The sequence below is a fragment of the Nymphalis io genome, chromosome 6, assembly GCF_905147045.1.
Source record: "Nymphalis io chromosome 6, ilAglIoxx1.1, whole genome shotgun sequence".
NCBI classification, from domain to species: Eukaryota; Metazoa; Arthropoda; class Insecta; order Lepidoptera; family Nymphalidae; genus Nymphalis; species Nymphalis io.
Genome location: NC_065893.1, coordinates 8,225,450 through 8,243,473, shown reverse-complemented (window position 1 = coordinate 8,243,473; position 18,024 = coordinate 8,225,450). Strand labels below are relative to the sequence as shown.

At 33.0% G+C, this 18,024-nt stretch overlaps 1 protein-coding gene across 3 annotated transcripts in view; it reads left to right on the top strand.

The window, feature by feature from the left end:
* LOC126768864 (uncharacterized) overlaps positions 1-18,024 on the top strand; it is a 68,467-nt gene that overhangs the window by 30,675 nt on the left and 19,768 nt on the right. For 2 of the 3 annotated variants that reach the window (XM_050487236.1, XM_050487237.1), the window contains exons 3-4: positions 8,082-11,956; positions 13,786-14,014. In XM_050487236.1, coding sequence (XP_050343193.1) covers positions 8,082-11,956; positions 13,786-14,014 — 4,104 coding nt within the window. Of the gene's footprint in view, positions 1-4,313; positions 4,605-8,081; positions 11,957-13,785; positions 14,015-18,024 lie in introns of those variants that run through there. The other variant, XM_050487238.1, reaches the window with a different exon arrangement.

Genomic DNA, 18,024 nt, shown 5'->3' with positions numbered 1-18,024 from the left:
GATGGACGTAGACAATATAAATCTAATATTATGTTGCACAATTCAAATAGATAAAATGCGTGGAGCTAAACTCAGATTGTTGCGTCGAAACTGATAAACAATGGCTTATGGTCATCTCAAAAAGTTATGGAGAAGAATTCACAGGCATGTTATATATATTTTATATGTACTTCGTTCTCTAGAAAAAAATTGTTGTAAAAATACTTGATCTTTTCTTCCACTTATCACAATACCACTTACAACCTTTAAAAATAAGCAATAGATTTTTTACTATTAAAAACAATCAACCGTTTTTTTCATTTCTATGTTGTTTCGAGGATATGTTGAAAAGAATGAACGATAAAAACGGCGTGGGTTCAAAAAAAAAATAGGCCGACTGGGTACAGAACGGTGAGATCAGTTAACGCGATAACGATATTTTTTTGTACCTCTATTGCATTTTTAGAGTCGGTGTTAGCTTAAGTAACGCAAAACTATTTAGATAAGAATATTGACTTCAAAAGTAACTGTTTCGTGTTGTAAATATTTATTTGTTAAATATATTTTGTAACTATTTATTTTAAGTACATGCAGGTTAATTTTTGAAGTTGGTTTGTATTTTATCCTTAATATCTCCGAAATATTAGTGGTGTAATGAAAGATTACCGAAACGAGAATTATTATCATTATGGACTTGGACTGTGTAACATGAGTAATCGTTTCTTTCTGTTCTATTTATTAATAAAAATGATTTATGTAACTTAACCATAAAATAAAGATAAAATATGCAGTCGTAGAATTTTGTGTAGACATACTGAAGATCTAAATATCTCACTAAATACAATATGACATTTGCAATGTCCGCTCTATATTCGCGGCATTTGCATTTTTCGCAAAGAGACCACAGGCGAATTGTGTCTGAAGTTCGCGGCCGCGACTCATTCAAAAGACCCGAACAGCATCATATAGCTTAAGTCCGTAAAGTTCTTGCGTGAATCCGGGAAAACCAAAAATTAATACTACTTTTTTTTAATATTACAATTATGTGTCTTCTAGATATGTTTTTGTTTAATTTACAAACATAAATTTAAGTATAACTCGATTTTATCGATGCAATCTTGTCTTGCGACAATGAATCTAACAAGCGACGAATATCTTACTATAATGAATCAATAAACAGCAAAGGTTCCTTTTCGACTCTATTTATTAAAATAATATCTTGATAGAGTAAATGTATCTTTACTGTCACGTGTCAACTACTCAATCGATCATCATTAAATTTTGCATACACATTATCGGCGGACAGATCGACATGGGTACCTTATACTTAACTATTATAATATATGATCAAGAAAAAGTAAACAATTTACTCAATTAAGTTTAGATAGCGCTGCCATCTATACACAGTATGGTAAACATAGAATCGATAGATGCCACATATTCTTGTAGTGTACGGAGTAACCAATAGATGGCGCTTACGCAAGGTTTGGTGATATGATAAATTAGCTTTATAATTAATATAAAGTACAAACATTTTACATTACAGTACATTAATTATAACTGTTTTGTACTTTAATAATTATATATTTAATAAGTACAAATTAATTATAAAAATAATTAAAATATACAAATTAAAAAAAATATTATAACGAAACAAAAACTTTAATAAAATCGGACAAATATAAGACTCTCGTGATTTCTTATTTTCTAATATCCGATATCCAAAAAAAATTGGATGTATTTAATGTTTCGTAAAAGAAATATGAATCGAAATCCTGTGCAAATAATAGAAAGATCCTGTGAAAGATAAATCTCATTTTTAGATACTTGAACACGATCACATAATATAATTAGCTTAATTAAAAATATATACATTACATACATACATATATAATTAGGTATTTTATAAACAGACAAACCTTTATCGTTGTGACCGTCGTGGTAGTTGATATATGCAGAGGAAGTGTCGGCATCCTGTAGGCTGTATGCGTGTGGGATGCCCTTGGGGAATAGGCCAATGCAAGCTTTTATCTGAGCGTAGGTAAAGCATTGACATAGAATTGGTTTTAAAAAAATTTACTGCGTTCAGCTAAATCATCCAAATTAAAAAAAAACCCAATATCTGTTGCGCAAACATACATGTGTAGTAAAATATTATTAAATATTAAAATTCTTTGTATGTATACCATATTCTATTCAACGTATTTGTACGTTTGTTTATAATATGTTAAATAAAGTGTTGTAAATGGAAAATAGTCTTTATTTTATAATTTAGTACATTAAAACTTACATTCTGTGTACAAAATTCTTATTTAAATATAGCGTGCAATAAACTTTATTGTTCTTATTAACGACCATGTAGGTATTACCATAATGTGCCTAAATGTAGTTGCTAGCGTTGAAGTCTTTTATATGTTTCTTACCTAACCTAACCTCAGAAACGAAATGATCCATAAGTATTAAATATTACAAATATGTCGTACACTTTATTTCATTTATAAAATAGTTAAACAGTTATTGTCTTACAATGGAAATACTTATTAAAATATAAATACTCATAAAAAAAAATTAAATGCTCGACCTTCAGTAGAGTATTGACCTTCCATATTTATGACATAATATTAAACCTTGGCTGTAATTGTTAATATTATTATTTTGTTTCAACAAAAGCTTGATTTTATGCAGTTACCGCGAAACCAATGACCGCGTGTTAAGCGCTTATTGCTAAATCTTATATGACTTATAACTTCTTCCTTGGGTAAAAGCTTATTTCATAAATTCAAAGTAATAATACGTAAACCGTTATTACATTTAGTTGTATCTTTTGTATTTAAGCACCTTTTGTACGTCAAACTGGCGTTACCGTTACGCATGTGTGTGTTGGGCGGTTACTTCTCTTGCTATACACATGCAAACGAACCACACTCTATTGAAGTTGATCTATACTCAATAGTTCTACCTCGCTGGCTGTTTGGTCTAGTTCGCCATTACAAGTTCATTGTTCCTCCAGTGCCGAATATTCGGAGAAGTCTTAACCGCCTACCTGTTTGTAAATGTTTTTTTGCACCAAAGTTTGGCCCTCGATAGAGGTAAAGCGTTTTTGTGTATCGTTAAAGGCCACTTACGACTTTTTACCATTTAGTTCTATTTTGTTGTTGGCGTTGCGACGCCAGTGAGTCACGACATTAGTTCCTTGAAAATTCGATAAAATTTATATCGATACTTTTTGTAGGCATTTTTATACAGTTATTATTTAGTTTCAATATCCGCTTATTAGACAAAATATAGAAAAGAATTTTTATGTAGTAGAAAAGACTATATATATTAAAAAAGAGAAGACCTTTTTTTATAATACTCTTGGATGCCGGTTTCCTCCATATAATTAATAGCCTATTCTATTCGAAGGAGTTATAAAACCTTAGATTTACATATTCCATCCGATAATAACTTCGCTGACATTCAAAACGTCTTTTTTGCACGAATCCATATTGAATGCCATAGATTACTTAAGATCTCGACCTATCTTCTATATATTATAAATGCGAAAGTTTTTATAGATGTTTGTTACTCTTTGTAATGGATAATGAAACTACAATAATATAGCTTATACATCAGAATAACATATAGGCTATAATTTATACAGCTATTCATTAAATTGGCCAAAATATAACAATAAGTGTCACGTAAGTCGGAATAAATTCTCCTATCTGCGAGCCATTCTGGCGTGCGCTGCAAATACCGTAAGAGTTATACGAATATAATGTATAGTGGAAATGTATCTTTAAAATACTTAACCTTGGGAACTAAGATTTTATGTCCCCTTGTGCCTGTAATTACACTGGCTCACTCACCCTTCAAACCGGAACACAACAATAACAAGTACTGTTGTTTTGCGGTAGAATATCTTATGAGTGGCTGGTACGCAGACAATCTTGCACAAAGCCCTACCACCAGTGAACACTAGTTGACACTAACAACACAAATAATGTGATACAAAATCATGATACGAGATACGTACGTAACTGGATAATATAATGTTGACCGTTGACTTATGTTTTCTCTAAATATACTAATGAATGTATTATCATTGATGTATTATGATTGATCAATTAATAATATTTTTATTAAAAATTGTTTTCTATAAATTTTTATGTAAAAATAATAATTGTAAAATTTCTTACTTAACATCAATTTTTGTTTCGATAGTTGAGAGTATTATAAAAAGAAAATTGATATCGATAACGATTTTTCGAACAAATACAACACTAGCCGCGGTGAGCGCAGCAGTCGGCCGGCTCCCTGCGCACATCCGCTTGTGCGCTCAGCCCCGCGCTCGTTCGAAGCCCTACGCATACAGGCCATAACAAAATACACGTTCCAAACTTCACATAAAATTTCTTTTGAACGAAATATATATCATATTTAAAATTGCTTTCCATGTGTTTGTACAATTATGTTGTGTGTTTGTTGTCATAAAGTTGCTAGTGTGTGTTCGACCGTTATACCGAATATCGTTAAACAATAACTCCTTTAAAGTTACGTTTGCAATAAAGTTTTTGTATTAAAATAATATCAAAGAAGACTTACATATATATGGAAATTTTACTGAATACATCTTATAAAGAGTAAGTATTAATATTTTACTGTTTAATATCACGTAATTGGATAGAGACGAAATAAATGAGTCAGCGAAATGTAATTCTATCTTATGTACCTAGTTGCCTTTGTAAGTAAATTAGTAAGGAAACCCTTCGCGTTCTCTTTAAATGGATTACAGGGCCCAGTAAATAAAGACAGTTTGTACACCAATATCGTATAAAAACACTTCATTCTATATTGTAACTAAAAAAAGTGTGTTAGTTTATATACATTTCATTAATTATCTCTACTGCTATTGTTTAAACAATCTATAAATAATAATTAATACAATTATGTACGTATATACATTATACATATAGGATGATGAGCTTTTTAAAAAATAATAGTAAGTAAATAGTAGTAAGTTTTAAACCTATTCAAATGTATGAATTTCACAAGTCCACAATACTTGTACCTAAAATAATATAGTATCTAAAAAAAATTGTATAGGCTAACCTATTCTTGCATAAAACAAGATGGGGTTCAACGACGTTCAATAAATACGAAATCAATTCGGCATGGGCTTAAGATGACGTAAGGTAAAACCAGCATCACGGCTTTTGTTACTATGGCATAGATCTTGATTGTGAAGATGACCTAAAAAAAACTTTTTGATCTGACAATCCGTGTGAATTGATTGACTTTTCGTGAATACTTCGAAATTTGCAAAATTATATGCTATGGTGATTAATAACAAAACAATTAGTTAATTAAAGGTATATACTTATCTATATATACAATAGCAAATATATTTTTACTAAGTTAACTTAACAAAAAATAATTACTGCAATTAAAGGCTTAAAATCGTATGCTTAGTAGCATTCATAACTTGTGCATGTTGTACATTCAGCATCGATGTGCTTATACAGTAACAGCCTGTAAATGTCCCACTGCTGGGCTAAGGCCTCCTCTCCCTTTTTTGAGGAGACGGTTTGGAGCTTATTCCACCACGCTGCTCCAGTGCGGGTTGGTAGAATACACATGTGGCAGAATTTCGATGAAATTAGACACATGCAGGTTTCCTCACGATGTTTTCCTTCACCGAAAAGCACGAGATGAATTATAATCACAAATAAAAGCACATGAAAATTCAGAAGTGCTCGCCCGGGTTTGAACCTACGTTCATCGGTTAAGATTCACGCGTTCTTACCACTGGGCCATCTCGGCTTATACTATAAACATATAGTAGAACAAAACTATTAAATCTATCGGACCGTTGATCGAAAAATTTGCAACCATAAATCTTTTACGAAAAATAATACATAAAATAACCTTGTACGTTTTTGTAGTGGCTTAAAGACTTTTTATCTTTTTATTTATTAACTTACTACGTAATTCTAGAAACGGTTTTCTGTTGAATATTTTCATGGATCAGTTACTCATGTGCCGGTGAAGTCGCGATAATTATCTATTCCATTTTTATGTAATTTTAGATTAAGTTTGTTCCTATCATTTTTTGTTAAATTTTGTTGAAAAGAAAAGTTTGTCTCATTTATAGTTCTAAGTTTAGATCAGACATTTCACATACCCTTGATGAATAACCAAACAAAACAAAACTGTACCATGGTCACATTTGAGTCTATTAATCTTATTGCCAAATAAAATACCCAACTATTCAAGTTCTATATAAAGAAAGGACAACGAATCTATGTCCTGGCCTCGCTGCCTCCTCTCGGCCCACACGCAAGAGCCTTGGGCTAGCGCCAACGTCCAAAACCTTACTTTCATTGTCTAGTTACACCCTACAATGTTTGCGACAAATAGGTTTTACAATACTTATCACATAAATGTTTCTTTAATGTCTAGAACTTTGGATTCCATAACACTGGAAAATATTTTTAAGACAATTATTTAATTAATCCTCCCATCAATATTCAAGTTTTTTAAAAATATTTAAAAATTGATAAGCCAAATATTCGTGTTGTAACACGTAACTCAACGATACATTACCGTCATAATATTAATGTCAGTACTACATAAATGCGCGCTATATTCATGGCATGTTTGTAACAAAGTATACAGTAACTCTTTTTTAAAATCACGTCACAAGTGGTACATGATACGAATTTTTATAATTGCATACTAATTTTATATCTATTGTTCTGTCATTAATATCCCAGTTTAATTAATTTATACCAAAAGTCGTGGCGTTACTTAGGTCCCTTGTTATCAGTTTTATTTGGTATGATACATTCTTCTCACGTTATTTAATGTATATATATATTTAATGTATATATATTATATATAGTATTAATTAATAAAACGAATTAATGTTCATTATGTCATTGCTTTTTGAGTTGTAAGTTAAACATTATTAAAAATTAATTACGATGATAATCGTAATGTTTATTTTAAATTCTTGTTTTATTCAGATAATAATACCATAGTTATTTGTTATAATATTGGCTCGTGTGGTACCTTACTTTCGACTCACGACGCTGAACGGGCCACCCATCCGTGGTGCTTTCTACAGACGTGCATTTTACATTGTAACTCAACGTTATATGAAAATAGCGCGAAACACGGTCTGTTCGAAATTATAACAAAGGTGGTTATTTATTGGTAAGCATTTGTAAGTCGTATCTATTGAAAGTAAAAAGTTATATTCTTTTGTACTTACATTTTTTACGTCGATGTAATGTTAATTAAAAAAAGGTTATATGGACATTATAAACTGGAAATTAGTATTTGTTGATTTTCATACGGGATATATAAATTTAATTATTTTTAATTAACACACCTATGTGATATGATTTGTAGAAAATTAGGAGTACTCAGTTTCTTGTCAGTTATTTTAGTAGAATCTAAAATCTCAGTTTAAGTTATTAATAAGTCAAGCTCCTAATTAAAGTTTACTTTGACCTTGATGACGATATTTTTTTCTTTATAAACCAATTATGCCATTTTAATTAAATATCCGTTATTACTTTGAAACGTATTTTAACAATATATTTAGAACGAATAAACAAATCCTCTTTTTTAAACAAATTAGGTAATATACCAATATCTTTTGTATTATGAATTTTAACTACTTTAAATTTATTGCTTGAGCAGCACGCCTTACGGTTTTTGATACAAATAAGGAAAAGCGACGTTTGCTTGCTAAAATTCTGCAGGAGCAATTATACTGTCATTTCTTTTTCATTAAACCGTAATAGTTACACTAAGTACAATGCATTTATTATACCTAAATATTAATCATTTTATTTAAAAATTATTGTGAACTTGATAATTACGTTAACAATAATTCTAGGCTTTCATCATTTTAATATTAAATTGTATTAGTGAAGAAGACAGTGGTGCTTCAAAAACTGTATAGGTATTTACGTTTTCTCATAAAAGATTTAACGCCTACACAAACCTCTAATAAAGGTCACTGTCGTTTAATTACATTTTTATATCATTATTTTAATGCGTTATATAGTTAATGTAATATTTATAATATTATTTTCTTTTATTTTTAGATTGGGGCGTTAACGAACAAGGAGAAGTAAGTGAACCAGAGGCCGGTCGCATGCGTCCCGAAGACTACCGTCTCGTGTTCCTAAGCTCAGATTCATCGTGCCGCGAAGACACGGAAGACTCAGCTTCGACCGCGTCTTCCGCTGCGCCGCCCGTGCCCGACGACTGTGATTGGGATTATTTTGAGCCGGGTGCATCGGCGGCGCAGACACTACGACCACCATCACCGACAAAACATACACCGCAAGCCTGTCTCCGTACATGTTCTTGCGGCGCTGAACCTCGTATAGTTGCTGTTCCTGTACCCGTGCCAGTACCAGTTCCCGCGGCGCTTTGGCCGGCACTTCTTGCTTTTCCGACACAGACGCCCCCAGTTCCGCATTGGAATACATATCCGGGTTTTCCACCTCTCGATGCTGCGGCTTTCGCCCGTCTCACGACGGCCGCTGCCGTCGCAGTTACCGCTGCCGCCACCGCGTCCGTTTTACCGCAAAATAGACTCGAAATGACTGTAGATAAAACTGATAAAGCGATACAGTCCGAGCAACAAACGCCAACAAGTGCTCTTGATAACGATAAGGACGATAAAGTTATCGAACGCGTAGTCGAACATGAAGCGTCAGATGGAATAAAAGTCATTGCGGAAGGCTCTATATCCATTTTATCAGAAACTGTGGAAGCAATGCCAGACCACCTCGATGCGGAGAATGCGTTTGCATCTTCAAATGAATCTGCAAATTCGAGTGATTCCGAGACCGGAATCGAACGGAGGAGTTATGACCTCAGAAGTGGCGCCCCCGAAGAACCAGCGACATCAGATGAAGACTCAGACGACTCTGGGGGCGGAGGTGGGCAATTTTCACGTGTGTTTGTCGTTAATCCTGCGGATTCTTCCTCAGACATGGAGGATAATGCAGATAGTAGCGGAATAGACTGCGACGATTCTTATGACAAAAAATCTGATAGCTTAGAAATAATGGCTGCGGAAGTGCCCTTAGAAAATAACAATAATAATGAACCGGGGGTTGCAAATGAAAGTATTTCGGGAAATAATGATAATATCGTTATTTTAGGGTCAGTTAATTTTTCCGAAAAATATGCTATGATTAATTTTCCTAGTAACAGTGAAGAAAATTGTGAAAACGAGTGTAAAAATTCAAATTTTATAAAGTTTTGTGATAAAAATATGCTTCAAAGTGAAATGTGCGAGAAATTCAATAGTTTTAATACAGTTAGTGACGACTACACAAATAGCTTGGATTATCAAAGTAATTTAGAGAATAGCCGGACCAGTGGCATATCGGAAAATATCGAGTGCGATTCATTAGATAATTCATTTACTTCTGACTGTAATATAAAAGTGTCTGTCGAGTGTCCTTTTGATTATGATTACGATAAAAACATTGCAAATGGAATAAAAAAAGAGCAATTACGAAAACTATCACCCTCGCCGGAACTAAAACAAGCGGATACAAATTTATCAATAAAACCACCACAGTGCGATGAAAAAATAGACCTGTTTAAAGGTATTGAACGCACGCTTAGTGAATTATTGAAGAAAGAATTAATGGAGGACCAAGGGGAGGAGAAAATGCACGGTTCGCGGCCGGTTTGCGCTGAGACGGAGGGGAGCGCGGGCGCACCTGTAGCGACAACAGTTTGCCGCTCGCGCACGGCTGAAGTGGACGGTTCTGCGCGTTTCACGAGCCGCGTTATGATAACGCACGATCGTGTCTCCGTTGTCACGTCAGACACGACGCGGCTCATGCGTGACATTATAGTACATCATACAAACTCACAAAACGAACCGGAACAGGGCGCTAGTGAACAACAAAACGATACAAACGAACGATTATCCGACGACGAATCTGTGCAACCTTCAGGTGGAGTGACTGTTGTTAGTAATGCCGACACTCTCTCGGCGGTTGTGTGTCTCGAGGAGGGGCTCGCAGATGACGACTCGTGGGTCGAGGACGTTAGCCACGACGATGCCACTTCACCATCGGACTCAGACTCGGGAGATGAGGCGACATTACCCGCTCGAGGAGATGATTTTGCATATTGTAGACGTTCCTTAGATTTTACGTTGCATACTATAGTTGAAGAAAGTTGCGAAGAAAGTGAAACCGAACCTACAACAAAGAAACAAAGACCCATCTCAGCTACTGAACTGGAAAAATATTTTTTCTTTGGCTTAGGGGACGGAAGAAACGTTAGAGATGATGAAGACCCAGTGTCAGAAACATCAAGCATATGTAGTGAGGGTGATGAATCAATAGTTGATACGGAACAGCCGAAACGTAGTGTTGATAGTGATGAACTTGTGTCCTCGCGTTTAGAAAATTATTTCTTGTCTGGTTTTATGGGTTTCAATCAAGAACGACGTGATTCTGATGGATCTGGAAGTGTTGGAAGCGACAGCGAAGGTAAACAAAGTCCCGAGCAAAGGCGAAAACGGTTAGTTCGAGCTCGGGGAACACCCCGATCACATTCTTCATCTTTAGATAACTTATTAACAGGCGATGAACCATCTCAAGATAATCAGGAAATTTCAGATGGCTCTAGTACTGAAACGGAAGACCGGCATGAATCCCTTGAAAGATTAGACATACAAGGTGAAACAAAAAGAAAAAAAAGTAAAAAGCCACGTGGTTCACCCGCCGATGAAAGGAGACAATCAGTTGAGTTTCCTGAGGAAACTCGTGACGATACAAGGTCTGTCTCAGAAGGAGAAGATGGAAGATCGTCACCGCGAGTTGAATTCCCACCCTTAGGATCTGAGCTCTCAGAATCCAAAAAACAAACGAGTAGAGATAGCGGTTTCGTAGGTAGCTGTGACGACTTATTAAGGAATGGTGACTCGAGTTCAGAATTCGCTAGGTCTCATGAGCCTAAAACTGAGTTAGAAGAAATCATTGAAGAGGTTAGACAAGATGTTGATGAGCGGCCAGAACGACCGGTTTCATCTCGACCTCCTCCAAGTCCATTAACAAGAAAAGATAGCTTTAATAATTGGTCATCCGATGAGGAAACAAACCTCATGATGACAAAAATGCGTCAATTTTTCAAACAAATGATAAATACGGCAAACGTAAGAACCTCAACCCCTACATCATCGAATACAGAAAGTGCACGTCCGCCAAAACCGCCACAATTGCTTTATTTTGAAAGTGAGCTGACTCGATTAATGAAAACAGTACCCGGCATTCGAGACGAAGAAGTTCGCGAAATTGTAGAATATTTGTCAAGTGAAGACACATGGAGTGATTCCTACGACTCTTCAGATTACGCCGGATCAGATTTAGAAGGTACGGCAGCGAACCGGTCAGCCTTAAGAAAGCAAATATCTGATAGTTGTAGAGAAATAATTGATGAATTTGATCGCGGCACCAGTGAAGCAGGGTCTCTAGAACGAGATGCTGTTGGTGCTTATCAAAGACTAGCGGCTACGTTGGGACGCGCCGGAGACGGATCGCCTCCGTTATTTGGGAAAGTAATGCGTCATATTGGCGGTAGACTGGTGGCATTAATGCATGAAGTATCAGGTGGTGCATCTCCGAGCACGGATGATGACAGTGCTTCGGAGCCAGGAGCGTTAGCTCGTAGCCGGTCTCACGATATCCTTGAGGCTACGGCTAGTAGAGGAAGTGTTGCAAGTGATTGTGAAAGGTTTTCATGGCGTGGTAGTTTTGAATCAGCTTTGCTAGCGGCTGACTCCCGGGGTACATTGGGTGGTGGTGGGTGTGAAGCGAGGCGATCTCCCGGCGTTGCTGACCTCGCGGCTCAAAAGTCACACTCAAGAAGTTGTGGCGCAATCAGTGGTAGTGAAGACCGACTGTGGCGAGGAAGGAGACGAGCATCAGCTCCTGATGCAGAGGTAAGAATATTAAAACTAATATTATTATATGAATTTATTCTTATATATAATATATTTAAATGTATAAAAACAACCAGGAAATAAAAACATTAGCGCTCATAAATTTGTATTTCCACATTGTAATGACATTAACATATCACAATATTGGATAGGTTATTACACTTAGTAAATATAAAACCTATGAAATAATGTATTTTGCAAGTCAAGTTTGAAACTTTTTCATTCATGCAACTCACAGCTCACAATTAGTACTGACATAAATAAACAATGTACTTCGAACTATCGTTAAATTGATAGTAAAATTTTAATTATCTTTTTGATAAAAAACCGCGATCATAAATATAACTTAACAAATCTATTAATGTTCGATAAGATCTTCAAATAACTGCGATACAATGAGATTAACACACGCTTGTTTGCCGCGCCAACGTATTTTGTAGAAATTGGCATAGTCAAAACTATCAAACAATATCACTAGCTTTCAAATTAAGACTGCATAAGTTCAATACATATAAATATATATTACAAAGGTACGTTTCACATATTATGTAATTACTTGTCAAAGCATAAACTAACAATTATATGCACGAAAATTACAAAGAATTTCTAATAATTAACATAATTGCTTGTAATGTAAGTAATTAATGCTGTAAACTATTGCATTCATGCGATAATTGTGGATAATTGCATTAATTTGAATAATCCAATAGAAAACAAACAATAACACTCATATATACGCAAATCACCAAAATATATCTGCTTAATCTTTTAACGCTTCGAATGTTATACCAACAAATATATTTTATTTATTTTTTCAACCAATAACATATTTATCGAATTGATATTAGTAAATATGAAGGTACATAATTAAAAAAGTATAGATCAGCAACTAAAAAATGATATTAAAAATGCTTTCTAAATATATACTTTGACAGTAATAATCAAGAAACGATACAATCTTAAACGTTCATAATACTAAAAATCTAAAACTGAATTTTGAAAAAACACAGAAAGTGATTAAAATATATACATATATAAAGCCACCCGATGATGGAAAATTCGATACATTTCTTAAATTTTTATTTTTGTTGCTTAACATATAATATTAGGTCACAGTAGACATAATATGACTTCACATAGCCACGTACAAATCTTAAGAGCATATATAGACTGTTAAAATGATATGACTCCTTCATTATATGACTTCATCATAGTCTGAAAAAATATAAAATATTCGTTATTAAAAAGAATGATCTAAAAATTTCGAATTTCACTAGTTTGAAGTATTTTTTTTATTAATTAAGGCAATTAGAACATCTTAAATGTTTCTTATAAGCTATTAGTTTCAATTCATTACATAATAAATGCTAGGTATAATTTAATTACTTTTAAAAATAAATCATAATATATATATATATATATATATATATTACATAATATATATATTATGATTTATTTTGCAATGTTTGCATTAAGTGATATATTCTACAATTGAATATATCACCTTAGTGTCAGTTCAATTTTATTATTTGCCACAATAGGTACATAATAAAAGTGAAGTATTGCTTGCTTAATCTGCACAAAGAATATTTTCCTTCAAAATGAAATATGAAAGACTAAACAAGCAAAACATAACTCTTATTGTTAGCTTATAAATGGGCAGCTGATATACACAAATTTGTATGTGGCCATTTATATTTTCTATATAAATACGAAAAATATAACCATTTAAATAAAAGCATATTAGATAGTTTTATTTTTAATTCGAAACCGAATCTGCAACCCCGGAGTGGACCCAATAATAACTATTTTCTTTTGGTCACACACAGTCTGAAGAAGAACAACGCGCCGGCTCACTGCCACGACTTCCTTCTATCACTGGCACCAATACTGTACCGGCAGGACCGGTTAAATCAGCTCGGTATCGAGCTCCCGGTTTCAGAACTGCGACGAGGGCAGCCTCTGCACCAGGTCTCCACGTTCCGAGACGTAGACGAGCTCCACCAACACCGCAAACCGCAACACCATCTGCACCCGCGTCAGCTCCGAGTTTACAAGGTAAGCCTTTGAAATTTAAAAAGTCGTTACATATTTTCACATTTTTATATTTTTTAATACAATATTTGCATAACAATCATTTTATTACAACTATATATGTCTAGAGAAACCGAAACAAACACGTATATAACAATAAATACATACAAACACACAGACACAATATACGATTAGGAATTACTTACACTGGGCAAAAGCTCTTACTCTGGGTCTTAGTACAAACTAACATAGGTATTACAATACGTCACAATATTGTTTGGATGTCTTGAATAATAACTGAACACGAAATATTAAATATTTCAATCTACGACGCTTAAATCTTCTTATTTACTATATATATGATATCTAATGAATCAGAACACATTTATTGTAAAATCCCGAAAACTATGCAATATGTCAAAAACAGAAAATATTTAAGGCTTTTTTCACCTGTACTCTTATCGAAACAACTCTTCTTTCTCGATTCTTGATGTTCTTCAAGTGCACAAAACGACTTCGTACTTTTTGTTCTATGTATTTACAGCTGCAATAATTTTAAAAATAATTCAAAGTTGCTTATCAAAATATTTTACTTTTAGTTTATTGTTAATTTTATAATAAGCAAGTAAATAAAATCGAGTTAAAAATAAGAAAAGTAAAACAAATATCGTTTACAAACGAAATTTATATGTATACGACCAAAATAAATAAAATTTATGTTGCTACTTTTTCTAATGTCGTTCGTTTATATATATTAATTCAGAGAAACTAGCTAAGAATTCGTTGTAGCCAAACTTTAAAAAGTTTATTACACGGCGCGTTTTACTTTCGCCCCGGTTGTATAATAAAATAAAATGTCAGAAATTATAAATTTTCCAGTTTTGCTTTGCTTTGTAATAAGATAGGATGTCATATATTATTAAATACATATTCATAAATATTGCAAAAATAAATACTTAGTGCTTTTAAAATTTAAATGGTACAAATAATTGAATGAAAACCGAATACATATTTAATTTTCAATCATTTTTTTAAAACATATTATAATTTATGAGTAAAAAGGCACGATGGTCAATATCTAGTTAGTTACGTAATGAACTTTGACGAATTATAATTTAATTGTAATTATGGTTACATAATAAGTTTTACAAGCCATGTTTCATATTCTATAAGATTTTTTTGTTAAAATTATAATATTTTCAATTAATTTTTAAAGATAGTGGCGAATGACAGTTCTATGAGATTTAAACAATGTTAACGATCATTATGTACAGTTATTCGGAAAAAACAATACAAAACGTGTCTAATGTTAAATTACTTAATTTGGTATGTTCATTTTTGACTATTTATACATTTTACCATAAACCATGCAAAATGTTGCTATTATACCCAGAACTCAATATTTCCGCCGTATTCATTTTTATCGAACGTTAAAAATGTCAACTATAATATAAACATCCGCGACGAATTGTTACATTTTTCTGGCTTATTATGTATCGTGTAAGATTTAATTTATTTTCACTTTTTGCATTGCGCTAATAGTAAAAATTTAATGAACGGATTGAAGATTTTACCTCTAGGACTGTGGACTCTTAAATTACATTTTTTCCACGCGCCAATTAGCGGTCACAGATTGTGATTCCATTATATTGGGAATATTTCATCTTCAAAATCTATATCAGTTTTAAATGAATTATTTAATTTCATTTACCATAAGTATATTTTTAAAATAATTTAATATGGAAAATAAATATTATACTTGCTTAACTTATATAATATATACGTAATGCGTTTTTATTAAAGCAAATTAAAATATACTTTATTCAAGCAGGCTTTTACACCCACTTTTAAATAATTTTATAGCTTTTTATTAAATGTAAAGCTACCACCTGTTCGTTATGTAGATGCTACCAAGAAAAACCGGCAAGAAATTCAGTAGTTACTTTTTTCCAACATTTCAGATTCAAAGTTATGTCAATCAAACACAAATAAATATATCCTTCCGGAAAGTCAACAAGTAACTTCGCGGTTTTTTTGTCGTCTATAATCTGTGTTGAGCAATATGCCTATAATGCCTTATTCATTAATGTTTTAAAAACGAATTTTACTAAACTTTATTATCTTACGGATTCGGAATCATGGCGGTTTAAGTATATTCTTGCTTCTCGTGGTCATAAACCTCGTGAGGTGTGACAAAGAGAGAAAAATAGTTTAGCAAAATAAAAACGAAACATTATTCGTTTTAAAGTTACAGTCTACTGAGAAATATCTATTGAAAGGGTTCACGTCCATATACTTGTTCCTAAGCCCTTTTACATACATTGTTTCTAAGCCAAAACAACCCATAGACGCTCACATTAACTTCTCCTACTGCGAAGCGATAAAAATATTAAATTATTTCAAATAGTTCTAAAATTTGTGATGAGGGAAGCATTTTTGTCAATTCTTTAGTACTTATCGTCAATAGTTTTGTTTGCTAGATCATAACGTAATACCTTTCAAAAAAAGTTACACTGGTTTTGCGTTTCCGGTTTATCAGATGTAACCGTTCTTGTTTGACTACATACGCAATACAGCATCTGGCTTAATAACTGGGCGCTATATTAAGCTGACCTTACGATATTTAAGTAAGTCGAAAGTATTACTCAACGTTCACTTGATTTGACCCGGATCCAAATAGTATTGTTTCTGTGTTGTTTCGCAAATGATTGCTGTTTAGCCTATAGTTCGTTTATTCACACTAGTCTTAATGTACCTACGATCATCCATAATAGCTGCAGGCAGGCACCAGTTTTGAATAAGACATTGCTAGCAATATATGCAAAAGTGATATCCATTACATTGTACTGGAACGAATGAAATTTAGCTATATCGCAATTCAAAATATATCCATTGTACTATACAAAATATAGAGTTATCATAGTTTAAAAGTTGAATAAATAGTTTGTGAGTGAATTCGGACAAAACAATATTAAAATGATAACGCGTTCATGATGTCCGATTACCATTGTTATAAGAAAACTATATGGCACCTACCTACGCACCTCCGTACCTATTGGTAGCGTGTCAATGAGCAGGTGATTGGAATATTAAATCATCTGTCACCATAGTGGCACAAATCATTATCAGATGAATAAGAAACATTTAAACGACTATAAAACCTTTAACATACACGGCTCAGCTGTGACGTTTATATTAAATTTTTCATGTACTAAATTAACTTCAATCAGTTCTAGATCATTTAGAAAAATATTCGTCTTATTCTTTTAAATTTGTCACGTGGAATTTGAGGATGGAAATGATAAGAACAAAATAAAATTTAAATGCCATCTATCTGTTTAAAATCGTTGACCGTGTTAAAAGTTTAGTTTTTGAATGGAGCTAAGACACGAATGAAGTATCTTATAATCTAGCTGTTGCCTAATTTCACGCTTAAACGGTCACTGTTTATGGTATCCGGTAACAAATTATGTTTTTTAGGTTAATAATAATAATGTTGTAATAATCCAGTAAACAAAATATTATTTCATTATATTTACTTTATTATTAAATATAATATAATATACATTATTTTGATTTTCATTTAAAGAGTAAATATGGTTTTTGACAATTCAACCAAAAATAGAAAGATAGAAGAATAGTTAAATATCATGAATAGAAGGAGCTTTGAGCCAATATGATACTGTTACAACCTTGAGACTCCGCAACAGCTAACTGCCATTAAATAGTTTTTCATTTTTAATGTGAAAAACAACCAGAAAAACAGTTATTTGTAATAGCATTCTGAAGCTCTACTCTCTACGCCCTAATCCAGTTTAGCCAATATGTTATATAAAATTGTACACTTAGCATTAAAATTAAAAATAGTACATGTATATATTATGATCCAACCACTGATCCTTTAAGTAAAGAAAAAAAACCACGTGCCACAGGTATACATATATTTTTTACTACAGATAATTCATTTGAGATAATCTTAAAATAATTACGTCGTCGTTCTAAATTCAATGACCAACGCCATTAGCTTATAATAT